Below are 19562 nucleotides of genomic sequence, written 5' to 3'. Positions count from 1 at the left end.
GGGAAACACCCAGCGGAGATGTGAGCGCACACATCGGCGTGGGAAATCTAAAGGACCTTGCTCCCATAATGGGAAATTTGGTAGAGCAAGTGTTTGCGCCGGATGCGCCCCATGACGAAATGGCCATAAATTATATTTATACGGGGGAGTCCCTGAACCGAGCAACGGTGATTGTCGACATCAACTTTGCTACGAAAATTGCCTCAATCATAGATCTTGACCCTGAGCCTAACACGCTCGCTGATTGCAAGAAAAGGTCGGATTGGAAAGATTGGCAGCAGGCAATTACTGCCGAATTATTATCTCTCAACAAAAGGAAGGTGTTCGGACCAGTTTGTCGAACTCCTCCCCACATTCGCCCTGTTGGCCATAGGTGGGTTTTTGTTCGAAAGAGAGACGAAAATAATAAGGTAGTACGGTACAAAGCAAGGCTCGTTGCTCAAGGGTTTACTCAACGACCAGGTGTCGATTTTGAGGAGACTTATTCCCCAGTCATGGATGGAGTTACCTTTAGATACTTAATCTCGATGGCAGTAAACATGGGCTTGAAAATGAAACTAATTGATGTTGTCACTGCTTACCTATACGGTAACTTGGATTCGAACATATACATGAAGGTTCCAGAAGGTATCCCTGTTCCGAACCATGATAGAGCAAATAGGGGTCTATACAGTGTTCAACTTCAAAAGGCACTGTACGGACTCAGACAGTCTGGTAGAATGTGGTACAATCGCTTAAGTGATTTCCTTCATGAGAAGGGCTACACGAGCAATAAAGATTGCCCATGTGTTTTTATACGGCGATCCCAAGATGGATTCTGTATAATCTCGGTGTACGTGGACGATTTAAACATAATCGGTACACCTGAGGATATTGAGGAAGCGAGTTCGTACCTGATGTCGGAATTTGAGATGAAGGATTTGGGTAAAACCAAGTTCTGTCTAGGTCTGCAACTTGAACATTCCCCTGATGGGATTCTAGTGCACCAGTCGGCCTACACCCAGAAGGTGTTGGAAAGATTTGGATTTGATAAGGCATATCCTTCTAAGACCCCGATGGTCGGAAGATCTTTACAGTCAGACAAGGACCCGTTCAGGCCAAAGGAAGAGGGGGAGGAAACTCTGGGACCAGAGGTTCCTTACCTGAGTGCAGTTGGAGCACTCATGTACCTCGCAAATTGTACACGGCCAGACATTGCGTTCGCCGTCAGTTTGCTTGCTCGGTACAGTTCTGAACCTACCAAAAGACATTGGAAAGGTGTCAAGGACGTCTTCCGTTACCTGCAAGGGACCAAAGATCTTGGTCTATTTTATAAGAGGAATCAAGACCTATCTATTATAGGCTATGCCGATGCTGGGTACCTGTCGGACCCGCATGATTGCAAATCGCAGACTGGATATGTTTTCCTTTGTGGTGGAACTGCGTTTTCCTGGAAATCGTCCAAGCAAACACTTGTGTCGACTTCCACGAACCACTCGGAAATCATGGCACTATTCGAAGCGTCAAAAGAGTGTGTATCGCTTCGGCGGATGATCGGCCACATTCAGCAGACATGTGGGCTGAACACCGTACAAACCCCTACCATTATCTATGAAGATAATGCTGCTTGTGTTGCACAAGTCCAGATGGGTTATGTGAAGAGTAACCTCACAAAGCATATTAGTCCCAAGTTCTTCTATGCACATGAGCTGCAACAGTTGAATGAGGTGAGAGTTTTGCATACTAAGTCCTGTGACAATCTTGCTGATATGTTCACTAAATCATTACCGGCATCAACCTTAGAGAGGTGTGTGCGTGGAATCGGTATGATGAGACTTAAAGAGATGCAAGGCTCAGGGGGAGAAACTTCACAAACTCGTCGCTAAAATCTCAATCCTGATGATCGAGTACTCAACTTGATGGTTGAGTGGATTGTACTCTTTTTCCCTTGAGTGAGTTTTCTTGATGTTTCTCACACGAGGTTTTTGACGAGGCAATTCGTGCAATACAACAACGTATACTGTGTGCTCTTTCTCCATATTTTTTCCACTGGGTTTTTCAGAGCTTTGAGGCATGGATATACGGATAATTACCCAAGGGGGAGTGTTGGGAAACCGGGCCACCCGGAGGGGTGGCGGCGGCCGCGTGCAAAGCGCACGGGCTGGCCCCTCCCGTTTCCCCTCTTTTGGTTAAGTGGGTACTTATCCCTTGACCCCTAGTCCCTATATAAAGCAACGAGGAGCCATCATTGTAATCTCTGATCATTGATTAATAAAGCTGGTCTCCTCCATCTCTCTGTGTCATTTACTTTTGCGTGTTTCGACTACTTCGTCTACGACGCTCGCCCTCGCTCCGCAACCTCGGACCGGACTCGCCGCGGAGTTGCGGAACACTTAAAACTCCATCCATCTTACGATGTGCTAACCATAAAAAAACAAATCCTAACTTGGAAAAGAGAAAATGACTTACGTACCATGCTAGCCAGCTAGCTAGGGCGTACACACAAAATGAAATAAAGAATCCTAACAAATTAACTCTAGGACTCTACGTATCACAAGTGTACATTACATGGAGGGGTACGAAAATTAGGCTCCACGGTAGCTAGTGGAGGCTCCTCCTTTGCCTCTTGTATTTTCTTGTGCGCCGGAATAAATTGATGTCATTCTGATTTCCTTTTAGTTTGGAAACTAATATGATCTCTTGACATTTTATGTGTACGTGACTTTTTTTTCTGTCTTTTCTTTGATCAAGCCTGATCGTGCACCTCTAGATTCCATGTGCTTAGGACAATGCACCAATTTGTCAATACCATCTCTTGAATCCGAAGCACGCATCATATAATTGGCCGTTGGTCTGCCAGTTACAAAATTAATTCTCGATCCACAAAGTTGTCGCACACGATCATCGTTTCCTCGGCGAAATCTGGCCGCATGCATGGCATTATTTTCCACAACGTTTTCAAGGCTTGACTCATTAACTGTCTCAGCTTTAATAGAATTATCGGTCAATGGTGCTATGCCCATATCATCCTCCCTCCCTTGAAGAGAAACCGTCTTCGGTTTCGAGTCAAATTTTTGGTCAATATTTCTCTCCGGAATTTGCATCTCTGTTGTGATTGCACTGTGTGTCATTGGTTTCAGCACGCGCTTTCTTCCATCATGCATGAACGTATATGTGTTTGATCTGCCGGCATGCACTGCATCACGATCAAACTGCCATGGTCTTCCCAACAACAACTGACACACGTCCATCGACACGACGTCACAATCCACCTTATCAATATAATCTCCAACTGCAAATGTCACACGTACCTTATGTGTAATCTTTAATTTCCCAGAATTATATAGCCACTCGACATGGTGCGGTTGCGGGTGCCGCCACATAGATAAACCCAATTCTTGCACGAGATCTTTGCTAATGGCATTAGTAAAACTGCCGCCATCAATTATCATCTTACATGCACGGTCCTTGATCATGCACTGTGTTTTAAAAACACTCCATCGCTGCCCTTTAGGATCACCATCCTCCTGCACCTTCTTCACTAAGAGATTTAAACCCTTCATCGGTGCACAACTTCTTCTTTTATTTCTTCTACCGCTTCTCTTCTTTTTCGCAAACGATCTTTCCAATCAGCAGCGAACACATCCGTTGGCATGGGAATAAAACAAATTTGTTTGCCCTTCCGTGATAAAGAATAACTATTTTTCTTGCATCCCGAACAGCCCCAACACGCTTGCACCATGAGTCCCCAAGTAGCAGATGGCATGACACCATGGACACAGGACAAACATGAAAAAATTCCGCACAACAATATTTTCCCAGATCAAAAATTAGCAAAATCTGATGCGTAATTTTGATTTCACCTTTGAACCACTTCAGCGTGTACGGTCTTTCAAGAGGCACCATCTTCAGCCCCAATTTTTCCACCACCTCGATGCTCACCATATTGACTGCGGTACTCTCATCGATTGTCAGATTGACACATTGTTCGTTCACGACGCAACGAGTGTGAAAAAGAGTGACCTCGCCAATGCCTTCCTCCTCCATCAATATGTTCCTGCTCAACATGTTGATGCTTGACTCCGCAGACGATATTACAATCTGAGTCGTCGTGACTAACCTTAGCTCTGAATACCACTTGATGAGGCACGAACTAGCGAGATGCTAATTCGCGCGTGTAGATGGCCCGATCTTTCACGGCGATGCTTGATCAACAGTTTGTCCCCTTGTTCCTCCTCGCAACCTTCAAGATAATTTTCACCTGTGTACCAAAATACACAAACGAAAATAATGACCCCCTCGGATCAGCACGTAGGCGTCGATGTGATGATCAACCCTCCGTCGCTAGTAAATTTCCACGATGAAAAAATCACAGATAATACACAAGATATGGCCGCCTGTAACTCGGACGTTTTTCTGTATATCTCATACTCGAAAATAAAACTCAAAACTGATCTGTTTACACGGCCATAGCCTGGCTTTTATATGCCACACCTACGCAACTCCAAGTCTATCTAGAAACTTAAAACTCCATCCATCTTACGATGTGCTAACCATAAAAAAAACAAATCCTAACTTGGAAAAGAGAAAATGACTTACGTACCATGCTAGCCAGCTAGCTAGGGCGTACACACAAAATGAAATAAAGAATCCTAACAAACGATAATTCATCCTGGAGCCCGGGCTCAGCTGCTCCTGGTTAGTAAAAAATTCAAAACAAATACTAGAAAAATTCAAAAAATTCGAATTTTTTTTGTGTGGTAGATAATTTGATGCATGAGGTCCGCACCAAATTTCAACTCATTTGGATATTTGAGTAGGTCTCGGCAAAAAAGACAAATCGGGTCAAAACAGTTCATGAACAGTAAACTTTTTTACAGACCCCGATTTTGTCTTTTTTGCACAGACTTGCTCAAATGTCCAAACGAGTTGAATTTTTCAGCGAACCTCACGCATCTAATTATCTACCACACAAAAAAAAATTGGAATTTTTTGAATTTTTTGTATTTGTTTTGATTTTTTTCGTTAGCGTGGGTGCAGTGAGCCCGGGTGCAGATTCGCCGCACTCCCTAACAAATTAACTCTAGGACTCTGCGTATCACAAGTTTACATTACATGGAGGGGTACGAAAATTAGGATCCACCGTAGCTAGTGCAGGCTCCTCCTTTGCCTCTTGTATTTTCTTGTGCGCCGGAATAAATTGATGCCGTTCTGATTTCCTTTTAGTTTGGAAACTAATATGATCTCTTGGCATTTTATGTGTACGTGACTTTTTTTTCCTGTCTTTTCTTTGATCAAGCCTGATCGTGCACCTCTAGATTCCATGCGTTTAGGACAATACACCAATTTGTCAATACCATCTCTTGAATCCAAAGCACGCATCATATAATTGGCCGCTGGTCTGCCGGTTACAAAATTAATTCTCGGTCCACAAAGTTGTCGCACACGACCATCGTTTCCTCGGCGAAATCTGGTCGCATGCATGGCATTATTTTCCACAACGTTTTCAAGGCTTGACTCATTAACTGACTCAACTTTAATAGAATTATCGGTCAATGGTGCTATGCCCATATCATCAAAGTAACTCTGTCTTCAATGGACAAGATCCAACCTTACTTCTCTCACTCCTTTGTGAGTAGAGAAATAAGGCCCCACATGATCATTCACTTTGATAGCAACCTTGCCTCCCCTAACACTTTTCGTCACCCAACCACACCAAGTATCACAAAATCCTTTTTCTGTATCATTTGGTAAAGAAACGACCATTTAATCACGGCATAGGCTGTTTCAAAGTCAATTTTCAATAAGAACCCATATTGATTGGTGATGCAACTCATTTATGATCTTATGAAGCACCATCACACCCTCCATGATATATCTGCCTTTTATAAAGACAGTTTGGGTATCACTAACAACACAACTAATAACCAGTCCCAATCTATCAGCTAAAACTTTGGTTATTGTCATGTAGCTGACATTTAACAAACAAATTGGTCTTTTTTTAATCCTATCAGCATCAGGCACCTTTGCAATTACAGTGATAATCCCATGGTTTAATCTCTATATATCAAGCTTTTCAACTTGAAAAGCATCAAACAACTCTTTCAGATAATCCTTCATGGTCTCCCAAAAAACCTGCTAAAATTCTATTGGTAAACCATGAGAGCCAACAACTTTATTATGTTTCGTTTCCCAGAGAGCTGCCTTGATTTCCTCCAAAGTAAAGGGTTCAGTAAGCATCCCTATCTTCCTCACTGAAATGAGAGCAGTGAATTCCATCTAATTTAATAAATGTGACATCAACAGGCCCAAATAGTTGTTTGCAAAAATTCGTAATATGAGGCACTAATCCATGTTCAACATTGATTTGATCTCCATCATTCATCAAAGATGAGATGAGATTCTTCTTCTTCCTACCACTAGCTTCCCACTTGGAAATATCTAGTATTTCCACACACACCCCTCCCTTCAAATCTGTTTCTTTAGATCTTTGCCTTCATTTTAATTCTTCGTCTCTAAGCAATTTATGTAACTCAGACATAAACCATCTTAAGTTGCTGATACGACCGCACATAATTTAAATACCAATATTGTTGTTTCGCCTGAAGTTGGTGTTGTCCGAAAATACACTGCATATACACTGGAGCAACCACGCCTAAGTTCCGGAGATGAACAACCACTTGTAGAAGTTAAGTTAATGCACGATGATGTGTTGCAGTGCGTAGGAAAAGATGAGAGACATGTTTAAATTGAGATGATAATTGCTACTGGGATGGACGTGCATGCATCTGACGGAAATCAGGAAAAAGAATATTCTAATTATTTTGGTAAGCCACGTTTTGAAGGGGGGTTCAAGGAGTCTAGGTTTGATCTTGTGTGTTTGCTTGCCAAGGTTACTTGCTCCGTCAAGATTATTAAAACAAGAAAATTATTGATGTTTCTTTTCCTGCCCAACAAGGAAAAGATCAACGTGAGGATTCTGTTTAGGAAACGATTCAGCTTGAAGGATGTTGGGTGGGGCCCACCAGCACTAGTGCAACGCATGCCTCAAACTAGTAGTTTTTGTTTTCCTATAGATAGATCTAGTCGGTTTATCTTATGCCCAGGTGTTACCTTTTATTTAAAGTACGTACCAAGTGCTTGCTTTCCAAGCTAGTTATGATATGTGGCTATTATAGAAAGCCAATTGAGTCATTTGTAAAGGCAGGTTATTTTTATATGAAATAGACACTAGACACCCGTATCAAGTTTTGGAGGGATCTTTAGAAAACCTCTGTGTTGCGATTTCTCTTCGTGGAAATTGTTTTGCGCGTGAGTACCTTCGTCGAGATTGGTTTTCTCGTGCTGGGCCGCAAGGTTCAAACCCTCTACTTCGTGTACATCGCGTGCGCGGGCGAGATGTTGCTACTGCTGGTGGTGGAGTGTCGTGAAAGGTCGGGCCGCAACAACGGATCGGATCTCGCCATCGAGGTTCGGTTTACATCAGTTGCCCTTTCCATATGGTCAAGGGAGATCTTTGTGTGTGGATGCACAATACTATGCACCATCTTGATATTAATACCCTTTAGTAAGAAGGTCATCTCAATATGTGCCGATGGAACGGCGGGGCAAGCAGTGGGTGCGACAGTCATCGCGTAGGCGTGATGGATAATAAAGATGCAAATCAGTTATTAGATCAAAAAAAATGCAAATCAGTTATATATATACTCAGCCAAGAGGAAAATATATAGGGAAAACATGCGCCGTTGGATTGAACCCGTCGCGATCGACGGTGGGTTCGGATGAATCGTGCAGGCCGCTCGGATTGCCGGAAAAAAAAGCGAGGAAGGAAAAGAGAACGAAAGCGGGTAAATCCTGGCCACAACGGAGAGTCCAGATGTGATCCTCGACGTCCGCAGCCGCAACACGCGGAGCGCAGGCTAGTCAGCAGCCAAAGTGGCAGCGCCGTCTCCGCCACAACCCGGAGACACCTCGCGCTTCCGCCCTCCTCTCCTCTCCCTCCCCTCCCAATCCAATCTGCCGTCTTCTTCTTCTCTTCTTCTCCCACGCCGCGCGCTGCTCCTATATATACCCCCTGGGCCGCCCCACACCTCTCGTCTCTCTCCCTCTCTCGTTCCTTCTCCTGACCTGCCTGCCATCGCACGCTTCCGGTCGAGTACACCTGACCTGCCTGCGTGCCCCCGCGCTGAGTGTCGTCCATATGTGTGAGCAACTAACTATCCAATCTCTGCACACCCTGCGTGGCTGATCGATTTTGTCAATGCTTCGGCCGTAAACTGATTCGCCGGTGCTGCAGGAACTGGTGCGGTTCGGTTCGGCCAGGTTTGCTGATGTTCATCTAACTACCCGGGGAGAATTCAGAGTTGCCCGCGGAGAAAGAAAACCAAGAAGGAGAACCAGGGATCGACCGAGCTTCGAATTCGCCTGCTCCCTTGGCCATTGGTCACGGTTAAGCTTGGGCCAAGGTGAGTTCCTTCTCTGAGTTTGCCTGCGTATAACTCTGCGACATTTTTTTACAGAGTGCGTGTTTCTTTTTACGAATTTTGGCATCGCAAAATGCTTCATTCCACCTCACAAGTGCTGTTTCTCTTGCTTCTCCATAGATCCTTAGATTTCATTATTGTGCACTGTCCGGTGGTCTCCTCATTCAACATGTGAGTTCGTTAGGATATCTACAGAGAAGTGTCCTGTGAAAGTAGATCGGTCCAGTTGCTAGGTGCATGTGTTTGTGTCCAGGTGCGGCTTAGGTGCATGTTGCTTGCTTCTCCAATTATTATTCTTCCTTTTGGTTGGTAGTCGGTACTCCATGCTCCTAACAAGAGAGCCAGATGTTTTTCCTTTCCGGCGAAGTAGGAGTGGGGTGTTCAAACTAGTTTGATGCATACAACTTTGGATGAAAGATTTGATTGATGTATGTGTGCTCATCCCAGTTCATCCTGTACATTCCATGGTTTTCTTTGAGTCGACCTTTCGGTCCTCAAGAAGATTTTCTTTCTCCCTTCCCATCATGGCGAACTTCAACTTTCATTGTACCAACAAACTTATAACACAAGGTAACAACGTAAGGAAAGGCAGCAATTTTGACCTTCGCGGCTCTGCTTCAACAACCGCTGTAAGATTTCGTCCAGAAAACAACCACTGCAAGACAAATTGGACAAGTGAAAGGACTCTGTATTTTACTTTAAGAGTAAAATATAATAAGACTTCTTACAAAGACAAGGTGAAAGAGAAGTTGTTGAAGTACTCTGGGTGCCCCATGACATGATTGATTCCGTATCTCAACAAATGAGCTCCTCTGACCAAGGAGGCCCGTCATTTTTGTCGCCACGACACATGCAGGTTCTGGGTTTTGTTGCTACCTGGCGTATCAACCTTGGAGATTAGTTTTCTCATCCGGCAACCAATCGATGGCTGCCGATGTTGAGGTGTTAATATTATCCCTGGCAGATCCGTCCCAACTTCGGACCATAGATTAATTTTGTCCAATTGCGCTCTGTTAATACTTAATACTGGTTTGATGTAGGTGCAATCAATGATAAGTCATGCGACAGACAGATATTTAGCACGTTTATGACTGAATTCTACAGCAGACTAACATTTACCCCTCCAGTGACTCATCAATCGTTCTCGACACCACAATTAACCTGTGCGATCCTCCTAACATGCAGTACTAGTTTTTTTCTCTAGTTCTTTGTTCTCCTTTTTTTCCGCAAAAGCTTTGTTCTCCTTGAGATCTACTGTTAAAAAGTACTCATTGTGTGCCGTGAATCGACCCTTGCATTGTGAATGGCAAAATTGTCATGGTGAATGATTTAGTATCTCTTATGGAGTGGACGGTTCCCTAAATTTATTTTGTATATACAGGAAACGGGTAGAGTGTAATAAATAATTTCTATCTAGTTTTGGTTTGATTAATGCTGACTGTTTATTGGCTAAATCATAGTATTCCTTATTTAGGGGGCGGCTAATACCTCTTACTTGTACATCACTATCTTTCCCTCTTTCCTACGTTAGACTGCAAGTCAATGATCCATTTGATAGCAACAAGTAAATTAATTTACTAGATATAAAAATAATTTGAAAAATAATTCCCTAAACCTGATTATGTAATACAATTGCTGTCTAATTCATGCTGCATTTGTGATGGTTTTTTTATGTGCCATATCATCTAATTATTTATCCTCTGTTTTAGATTCTGGTACTGAAACAGCAAGATGGTGAACTTTGGGAAGAAGTTGATGGCAGATCAAGTAGAAGAATGGAAAGGGTATGTCTATCTTGAAGTCCTGAAAAGTTTTTTTCCCTTATATGAGAGGAAGAGAAGACTTTTTGCATTTTAATACCAAATTGATTATATTACTCTTTTAAAAAATATTTCTTTCTAGTTTGAGCCATGAGAAAAAAATATTTTTCTTCTGGCCTGCTTTGTTGAGGGTTTCCTCACCACTTTGTCTCGGTTCGGCCGTTTGTGCCTTTATTTATAAAGGGGCCGAAAGCCTGTTTGAGAGATAGTTTGAGCCATGCGTCTGTGACACTTTTAACCATGATTAAATTATTTTGGACACTTTAAACCTTATTTTTGTACTCATAAATCCATGTTCAAGTTTGAACCACATTGTACAAGTTGAGGTGGTCATGATAGGTCGGTCCCACACGTCAGAGTAATGTGACACGCTGATCTGGACATGTCGTTGGGTACAGTGCACAATATTTTTCGAGAAAACGCAAAAGGCCTTTGCGTTTCATTTCATCAATTGCTGTCTAACTATTGTGCAATGTACCCTGTGACCAAGGTACAGTGCACAATAGTTAGACAGAAATTGATGAAGAAATGACTCACAGCCTCTGGTCTCTGGGCCCCGGCCTGTTTTGAATATATAAAGTAGAATGTGATCTACCTTTCATTTAAAAAAAATGACTCACAGGACAAAGGACAATTTTCTTCACAAGTTTAACTAATTTCCTATAGTTACCTTATGAGTCATTTTGTCCTTTTGTTGTTAGGTACTATATTAATTACAAATTGATGAAGAAATTGTTAAAGCAATACGTTCAACAGACCCAAATTGGTGGCAAAGATTGTGAGCAAGTTCTTAAGGAGTTCTCGAGGATTCTTGATGATCAGGTATGCATAGAGTGGTTTCTCTTGAAATGATCATACATACAAATTTTCAAGCTACTTGTCCATTTGGTCAATCGTTCCCTACAGCACGAGCTTAGTATCTTGAAATGGCATATATCGTGATTAGCTAAAGTTCTTTGGTGTTGCCAAATTCAGATTGAAAGGATCGTGCTCTTTCTGCTGCAACAACAAGGCCACCTCTCTAGAAGGATCGAGGAATTGGGAGCACAGCGTGCTGCTATTATGCAACAGGTTGATACATCAAGAGTTTTCCAACTTCGTGAGGATTACAGAGAAGTTGGAAGAGATCTCGTAAAGCTTCTCCGCTTTGTTGACATGAATGCTACCGGTCTAAGGAAGATACTGAAGAAATTTGATAAGCGGTTTGGCTATAAGTTTACAGATTATTATGTCACCACTCGTTCAAACCATCCTTATTCGCAGCTTCAGCAAGTCTTTAAGCAAGTGGTAATTTTCTGGCATCTTAGATTGGCAACAGGTTTTTCTTCTTCTTTTCCAGCAGCTAATCAGCATTTCTGCAACTTATCATGCGCTTCTATTGATACAGGGAATTGTAGCCGTTGCAGGTGCTTTATCACGCAACCTTGCATATCTGGAACATGAGCATCGAGGAAGCTTTTTATCCATATATGATAATCCATCAGTTGTACTGCAGGTAATGTATTTCAACAGTTCCACTCTCTTTTAGTTCTATTTGCTGTACGGTTTTAAAAGTGTGATGCGATTCTTTTCTCCAATATTCAGGACCCTATCATAGACCAGGTAAACCATGCAGTACAGAAACTCACACACGCGACAAGTTTTATGCAATACTTGGGACAACACGCACTTATCGTCCAAGACGACACACCCAGTGGATCGGAGGATAATGTCGATGATGAGAGCTACCATTTCATGTCCCTGATGCTTAACCTAGTGAACACATTTCTTTACATGGTGAACACATATATCATCGTCCCGACCGCAGACGACTACTCAGTGAGCCTTGGAGCTGCCGCCACAGTTTGTGGCATAATCATTGGATCGATGGCGGTCGCTCAGGTGTTCTCTTCAGTTTATTTCAGTGCCTGGTCGAATAGGTCATACTTCAGACCTCTAGTGTTCAGCAGCATTATGCTTTTCTCTGGGAACCTGCTGTATGCATTGGCATATGACCTGAACTCCCTGACAGTTCTCCTGATTGGCCGGATACTATGCGGGTATGCAGATTTTTTTTCTCTCTCTTCGACAAATTTACCGTTATGATTTCGTTTTTAGTTTCTCGATCAGACCACATGTCACTATTCTTTATGATTTGAGATTTTCTGAACTAGCTCCTTTTGTCATACTGACAACAGGTTGGGTTCTGCAAGAGCTGTGAACCGTAGGTATATCAGTGACTGCGTGCCTCTCAAGATCAGGCTCCAAGCCTCTGCGGGGTTCGTCAGTGCTAGTGCTCTTGGAATGGCATGTGGCCCTGGCCTTGCTGGTTTTCTTCAGACAAAATTTACGATATACTCGCTGACTTTTAACCAGAGCACATTGCCTGGATGGGTCATGTCCATTGCTTGGCTTCTTTACTTGGTGTGGCTATGGTTTTCATTCAAAGAGCCGGAACACTTCGCTAAGGCTGCAGCCGAGGCTGCGGCCAGAACATCGCAGCCTTCTGAATCTGGTAAGCTCTCAGCCCACAGTAGTAGTAGCTTTGCTAGTGCAAATGTTATATTTTTTGGAAGAACAAAATGTTCTGTTTGAAAACATAAACTACGCTGGAATTCATCCTTGTACGATAACATTGCCAGAAATTGTTCCAACACGAAGTTTGCTTCTTGTGAAAATAGGTCATCAAGAAAGTGCTAATTTGGAGGAAGGTCTAGCACAACCTCTGCTTCTAGGTTCAGAAGAGAGGTTGGATGATAATTCGGAGGATAATGATGATGAAGATGCTAAAAGTTCCCATGAGCCAGCAACATCCTTTGCTTCAGCATATAAATTGCTGACACCCTCTGTGAAGGTTTGTTTTTCCCCCTAACTACTCTTTTATTTTCCCTGAATTCAAGCATGCCAAAAAGGAAACACATTATCTCTATAGTTCCATTCATACAAAAAATTCTGAACTCCATGACGTGAGGTATGATGTCTTGAATTAACAATAAATTTAAAATAATTTTATTCTAATCACTAGAAGGTACGTTGGCATCGACAAACAATTAAAAAGACACCATACCTCACTACTAAAACTATATGTTCATGTCTAGGTTTACTTTATCTACTGACACTATTGTCTTCTGTTATCTTCCTTGAATAACTTCGCATGAACGGTCATTTCTCAGGTCCAACTATTGATATACTTTATGCTCAAGTATGCGATGGAAATTTTGCTCTCCGAATCAAGTGTTGTCACCACATACTATTTTAACTGGGATACAAGTGCTGTGGCCATCTTTTTAGCGATTCTTGGGTTGACTGTTCTTCCAGTAAATGCCATTGTTGGGAGCTACGTTACGAATTGGTTTGAGGACAGGTAACTTCTCTTAACATAACATCCTTATCGTTTCTAGAAGCATCATACTAATCATATTGCTTTTCTTGCCTTCATTGAACCATGCAATACGATTAGGCTGATGTAATATAGCCTAGTTGTTGAAAGACACAATAGAACACAAATGCAATGTCCTATTGCTCTTACACTGTCATATTGAGATACAATTGGGTGAAGCCACCAGAGCAGACTCGGTGAACCTGGGTACACATGCACCCAGATGAATAGTAAATTGCAAAAAAACGAGAAAAAAATCCAGGAACAATCTGTTTTTTTTTTTGGTAACAAACATAATAAGTGTCTTCTACCCATGTGTGATGTTTCGTGAAGAATTGACATTCCTTGTGTTCTGGACGAAAAAAGACAAAATTGGTGCTCTAAAGAAGGCATTTTTCAAACATTTGGGAGGTCCGATTTTATATTTTCCGCATTACATATGGGTGGAACACACGACTATGTATGTTACAAAAAAATGACTGTGTGCATTGCTCGATGCAGAGACCGGGGATTACCCTCCTTTTTGGAAAACTGTATGTTACAAATAAAATCAGAATTATTTTTAGGCTTCCTTTTACTCCCTCCGTTCCTAAATATTTGTCTTTTTAGGCTACCTTTTACCCATTTTGAAGATTTTAATGATAAAAAGTCCTCTTTCGCAGGCAAATTCTGTTGGCATCTGAAATCATGGTTCTGATTGGCATTATCATGAGCTTCCGTTACACACCTCACTACTCCATTCCACAGTACGTCTCTTCGGCTCTCATCACGTTCGTATTCGCAGAGGTGCTTGAAGGTATGTACACCATAACTAATCGTCTAATCCGAGAATCATTCAGCTCAGCAGCACATGCGATATTATATCTGAAACAACCTCTACATTGCTCACGATCAAATGCAGGAGTAAACCTGTCCCTGCTTTCGCGGGTCATGTCATCGAGGCTGTCGCGAGGGACCTACAACGGCGGCCTCCTCTCAACGGAGGCCGGGACGCTGGCCCGTGTGGTCGCGGACGCGACAATCACCGCAGCGGGCTACCTAGGCACGGACATGCTCCTCAACGTCACCCTGCTGCCGCCTCTCGTGATCACCATCGTCTCCATCGTCGCAACATTCTGCACATACAACACCCTCTACTGAGGAGGCTGATCAGTACAACCTTTTCTACTCTCTGAAGAATGTACAGGCAGTGAAAATGGTTCCTGCCCACATTGGGCTGGGTAGTTCAAGTAGTGGCGATATTTGTTTGTAGACTTCATCAACTTCAATAAACTGTGTAAATGTTGATCTGTTGCACGTCCATGTAAGAAAAAGGCGTCGTAGTGCGGTAGTGCATGCATCGAACAGATGTAAATTAAGTTGCTTTTTTATTTGTATCCCTGAACCTGCGAATTCAGATGCATTTAGTGTGTGTTGGAAATGCAGCATGGATATGATTTCTGGCGCACACTGACAAATTTAAAGTGACAAGGTATTTCTGTACTCCTCTAAGCAATCCTGAGGCTTTAATACTGAGCTCCCAACGCCCGGCTCCCGGGGTAGATGATCTAACTCCACGCGGGGCGCCAAATGCAGGCGCTGGGGCGTGTTAAAGAAACCTCGCTGGGCCGGGCCGTTTCGAGCGCGCCAGATGGGCATGCGTCAACCGTTTAGCTGGGCCATGCCAAATCCTCACCCGCTGACTCGCCCCGGCCCGGCGGTAGGTCGCGACCAAACAGGGAAGAGGGCGCGTCACCTTTGACACGGCCGCTCCGCACGGCCACGGAGATGAGCTCACTGGTTGCTCCGGTGGTTGAGTCCTTTTCCTACCGCTTCTTTACCACGCTCATGGCATGCTCACTGCGGCCTGCTGTACCCTAGCACACGTATGGTCGCATGTGTGCAACAAGTGTGCATGCCGGGTCGTCGGGCGATTTACCGGAGCACGGCGATATAAAGGGCGCATGGTATCCTACGGGTTGGTCACACAAGAACCAAGCTCCACCACAGCACTCTCAGTCCAACCTCGTCACGGTCGGCTTGCATCTTGGCACGTACGTACTCGCCATGGCTTCCGACCAGCCGTTCGCAAGAGCACTGGTGATCATCTGCGCGATCCTGTGCTGCTCGCCACAAGGTGACTGGTTTAGCTCTCCGTGTCCATCTTGCATTATGCCATTGTGTTACCGATTGATGAGCGTGTGCATTGATGTCGTGAAACAAAAACAGCGCGAGCCGTGAACTACACGTTCGCCAGGGACGCGACGCGGGCGCCGGCGGTGTCGTACTACGACTACATCATCGTGGGCGGCGGCACGGCGGGGTGCCCGCTCGCCGCCACGCTGTCGCAGCGCTTCCGCGTGCTCCTACTGGAGCGCGGCGGGTCGCCGTATGGGGACCAGCGGGTGGAGAACATGACCCACTTCACGGCCACGCTCGCCGACACGTCCGCGGGGTCGCCGGCGCAGCGGTTCGTGTCCGAGGACGGCGTCATCAACTCGCGCCCGCGGGTGCTGGGCGGCGGCAGCTGCATCAACGCCGGCTTCTACACGCGCGCCAGCGACGAGTACGTGCTGGACGTCGGGTGGGACCTCGAGGCGGCCAAGGCGGCGTACCGGTGGGTGGAGGACGTGGTGGCGTTCCACCCGGAGCTCGGCCCCTGGCAGGCCGCGCTGCAGAGGGGGCTCATGGAGGTCGGCGTCGCGCCGGACAACGGCTTCACGTTTGACCACATCGACGGCACCAAGGTCGGCGGCTCCATCTTCGACGACAAGGGGCGGCGCCACACGGCCGCCGACCTGCTGCGGTACGCGCGCCCCGAGGGCATCGACCTGCTGCTCCGGGCCAGAGTGGCCAAGATCCTCTTCAATGTCGGAGGTCAGAGCTCTATCAGTCAAAGTTCGTTTTGTGTTTACGGCCAGGCGACATGCATGCACGCGGCATTTTTGCGTGCCGACCGAACTGACATTTCGTCACCCGCGCTTGTTGCGCGCCAGGGCGCCGGGCACGGTCGGTGGCGCACGGCGTGGTGTTCCACGACTCCAGGGGGCGGATGCACAAGGCCTACCTCAACACCGGCCGCCGCAACGAGATCATCCTCTCCGCGGGCGCCATGGGCAGCCCGCAGCTGCTGATGCTCAGCGGCGTCGGCCCCGCGGACCACCTGCGCTCCTTCAACATCACCCTCGTGCTGAACCAGTCGGCGGTCGGCCAGGGCATGGCCGACAACCCCATGAACGCCATCTTCGTGCCGTCGCCTTCCCCCGTCGAGGTCTCCCTCATCCAGGTCGTCGGCATCACCCACTTCGGCAGCTACATCGAGGGCGCCAGCGGCTCCAACTGGGCCAACCCGCGCCACCAGGGCTCCGGCGGCAACCGCCGGCCGCCCCGCAACTTCGGCATGTTCTCTCCACAGGTACGTACGTATACATTGCGAGTGACACTGACAACTTGCCAAACGGTCAGTGGAACAGAACACTGTGATCCCAGCTTGCATGTTGTTCTTTCAGACTGGGCAGCTGGCCACGGTGCCCCCGAAGCAGCGCACGCCGGAGGCCATCGCGCGCGCGACGGAGGCGATGAGCCAGCTCGACGACTCGGTGTTCCGCGGCGGCTTCATCCTGGAGAAGGTCCTTGGGCCGGCGTCCACGGGCCACCTCGAGCTGCGGAACCTCAACCCAGACGACAACCCGGCGGTGACGTTCAACTACTTCTCGCACCCGGAGGACCTCCGGCGCTGCGTGGAGGGGTTGACGCTCATCGAGCGCGTCATCCAGTCCAAATCCTTCCAGAACTTCACGTACCCCTACTTCTCCTTGGAGGAGCTGCTCAACATCACGGCGGAGTTCCCCGTCAACCTGCTGCCTCGGCACGACAACGACTCCAAGTCTCTGGAGCAGTTCTGCAAGGACACCGTCATGACCATCTGGCACTACCACGGCGGCTGCCAGGTCGGCAGGGTCGTCGACGCCGAGTACCGGGTGCTCGGCGTCGACGCGCTGCGCGTCATCGACGGCTCCACGTTCAACGCCTCGCCGGGAACCAACCCGCAGGCCACCGTGATGATGCTCGGCAGGTAATCGCCCATTTTTGCTCCTTTGGGGTACATGTCATTTTGGGTGACCATCCCTAAATGTTTAGCACTTTTTAGCCAAGGTCCTAGGCTCCTAGTGGGTACTGATTCGGTCTCAATGGTTGCATTTTTAGGTCGGATCCTATCAATCTCCCTTTCTCTCTTAATAAAAAATAATGATCATGTCTTTAACTTGACAGGTATATGGGGGTTAAGATGCGAGACGAGAGGGTGCGTGCTGAAGGATTAAGGAGGAGAAAACTGTAATCCACTCGATGAAGATTGGCAGGCACATTATGCATTTGTTATTGCAGTATGTGAACTATTGTCACGGACTAGAATTCAATTGGAATGAGTTGCGCGTCATTATTGGAAGTGCGTGTTCGTTTGTACCGTAATCAACACAAAATCTGTATTGTCCGAAGAAAAATTAAATTTGTGTTTGAGAAGAAATCTTGTGCAGAAGTGTTTGCTACTGACTTACTTTTGGTCAAATCTCGTTCAGAAACGTCATCTACTCACCCATCTCTTCTCAGTTTTCTGACCAAAGAAAAACAGCAAAGTGTCAACTCCAACCCCCCAAAGATGGGTCTCGAAAATGAAAGAAGAATCCCGTAGTGGGGACTGAGCTTTTTAGAGGGCACAACCAAGAACGTAAAAGGGAAAGGGAGATGTTGGATGCCAAGAGGATATCCATGGTTTAAAACCCTTTGAAAATCTAGCACGTATATGCCTCCCCAGCTGGATTTCTGCCCCCTATAAATCCCGTGATGCGGCAGAGAGGGAGAGCAGCAAGGTCAAGGCAAGGAGGAAGAAGAAGAAGAAGAAGAAGAAGAAGAAGAAGAAGAAGAAGAAGAAGAAGGCCCGAAGCTCTCTGAACAATCAAGATTCAGTAGTGAGATGTCTAACTAAGCAGTCCAGTTTCAGGGCTCCTCTTTATTGGCAGGGAGCGTGTGAGGCCATGTAGCTCCATTCAGCGCTCTGCCAAAGGAGAGTTGCCCTGTAACTGGAAATAGCTTAAGGTTCAGGGATTGTGTGCATCGGCGTTGACAGCTTCGGGCCTTCAGCTACACTGCTTTCAGCCTCTCACTGACTGCAGTGTGGCACCGGTGAGTGGTGCAATGGTCTTTGATCTCTGTAAATTGATTGGACTGCTTGCTTGCTTGTGTTCCCGCATGTGAAAGGTAATGGTATCTTACTGAATGTCTGCATATTTGTTGCTCACTGCTACTCTTCTGTAAGAAAAAGGGAAGAACACGGAGCATCAGCCGGGAGGTGCAGAAGAAAACAGCACGCCGAAATGCTGAAAGAAACAGATATTGCAGCTTCTTTGTGACGACAAGAACCTTTTCGTGGTTCCCAATAGTGGAGACAATGTTCGAGGGAAGGAAATAGTGGAGATAAGAGAAGCTATAGCTAGTTGGATTGGTGTCGTGTCCTTTTAAAAAAACGAGAACTGTTTTTTTTTTTACGATAAGCACGGTACACATGTAATTTTACACCAAGGCCGTTGAACATGAAAAAAAAACACTACCCTTAACTCCAATGAACTGCCGTCGATGAGAACCACCCGCACCAGAAAGATTTTCGCTGCAGCAAGAAATCATCAAAGCGAACAGGAGGACTCCAGCTATGGAATCCCCTTCAGGAATTTGAAGCCACCAAGGCCGTCTCCAGGAATTTGGAACTCTGGGGCTAAATGCAAAATGTGTCCTACAATATAAGAAATTGATATAACTTGAAAGATGTGTTATTCCATACAATACTTTAAGATATATCAAATATTAATGCTAAAAGAGTAAAGGTAGTACTAAATCAAGAAACTGATACAGTTAGAAAAATCAATAATCTGACCTCATGTCCTACAGACG

General features: G+C 45.5%; 2 protein-coding genes across 4 annotated transcripts; both read left to right on the top strand.

Moving 5' to 3' along the window:
• Positions 1-7818: 7818 nt before the first annotated feature.
• LOC109775336 (SPX domain-containing membrane protein OsI_17046) lies at positions 7819-15087 on the top strand. 2 transcript variants are annotated; one of them, XM_020334088.4, is made up of 12 exons: positions 7819-8183; positions 8276-8444; positions 10172-10246; positions 10984-11104; positions 11258-11569; positions 11670-11777; positions 11867-12321; positions 12460-12776; positions 12943-13115; positions 13435-13625; positions 14303-14436; positions 14542-15087. In XM_020334088.4, exons 3-12 carry the CDS (start codon positions 10194-10196, stop codon positions 14778-14780), a joined length of 2103 nt encoding a protein of 700 aa, XP_020189677.1. In that variant the 5' UTR covers positions 7819-8183; positions 8276-8444; positions 10172-10193; the 3' UTR covers positions 14781-15087. The 2 variants fall into 2 exon arrangements, 1 of the variants encoding a protein (XP_020189677.1); XR_012203173.1 differs by having other exon boundaries at positions 7936-8183; positions 13435-14051; positions 14142-14436.
• A 363-nt stretch (positions 15088-15450) lies between these two features.
• On the top strand, positions 15451-18750 carry LOC109775337 (protein HOTHEAD). 2 transcript variants are annotated; one of them, XM_073508927.1, is made up of 7 exons: positions 15451-15756; positions 15849-16496; positions 16616-17034; positions 17129-17694; positions 17892-17922; positions 18006-18066; positions 18471-18750. In XM_073508927.1, exons 1-7 carry the CDS (start codon positions 15516-15518, stop codon positions 18656-18658), a joined length of 2154 nt encoding a protein of 717 aa, XP_073365028.1. In that variant the 5' UTR covers positions 15451-15515; the 3' UTR covers positions 18659-18750. The 2 variants fall into 2 exon arrangements, with proteins under 2 accessions (XP_073365028.1, XP_020189678.1); XM_020334089.4 differs by lacking the exon at positions 18471-18750 and having other exon boundaries at positions 15462-15756; positions 17892-18144.
• The last annotated feature ends 812 nt before the right edge of the window (positions 18751-19562 follow it).

This window comes from Aegilops tauschii, chromosome 2, assembly GCF_002575655.3.
Source record: "Aegilops tauschii subsp. strangulata cultivar AL8/78 chromosome 2, Aet v6.0, whole genome shotgun sequence".
NCBI lineage: Eukaryota > Viridiplantae > Streptophyta > Magnoliopsida > Poales > Poaceae > Aegilops > Aegilops tauschii.
Note: the sequence above shows the minus strand (reverse complement) of the source record. Positions and strands in the feature narration are given on the sequence as shown.

Excerpts from the sequence above, each read along its gene's own strand:
- LOC109775336 (XM_020334088.4), top strand. The coding sequence starts at position 10,194 with ATGGTGAACTTTGGGAAGAAGTTGATGGCAGATCAAGTAGAAGAATGG. Across the intron at positions 12,322-12,459 it reads ATTGGCCGGATACTATGCGG|GTTGGGTTCTGCAAGAGCTG; the intron begins GTATGCAGATTT and ends TACTGACAACAG. Across the intron at positions 13,116-13,434 it reads TGCTGACACCCTCTGTGAAG|GTCCAACTATTGATATACTT; the intron begins GTTTGTTTTTCC and ends GTCATTTCTCAG.
- LOC109775337 (XM_073508927.1), top strand. The coding sequence starts at position 15,516 with ATGTGTGCAACAAGTGTGCATGCCGGGTCGTCGGGCGATTTACCGGAG. Across the intron at positions 17,035-17,128 it reads TCGGCATGTTCTCTCCACAG|ACTGGGCAGCTGGCCACGGT; the intron begins GTACGTACGTAT and ends TTGTTCTTTCAG. Across the intron at positions 17,923-18,005 it reads TTAAGATGCGAGACGAGAGG|TATGTGAACTATTGTCACGG; the intron begins GTGCGTGCTGAA and ends TTGTTATTGCAG.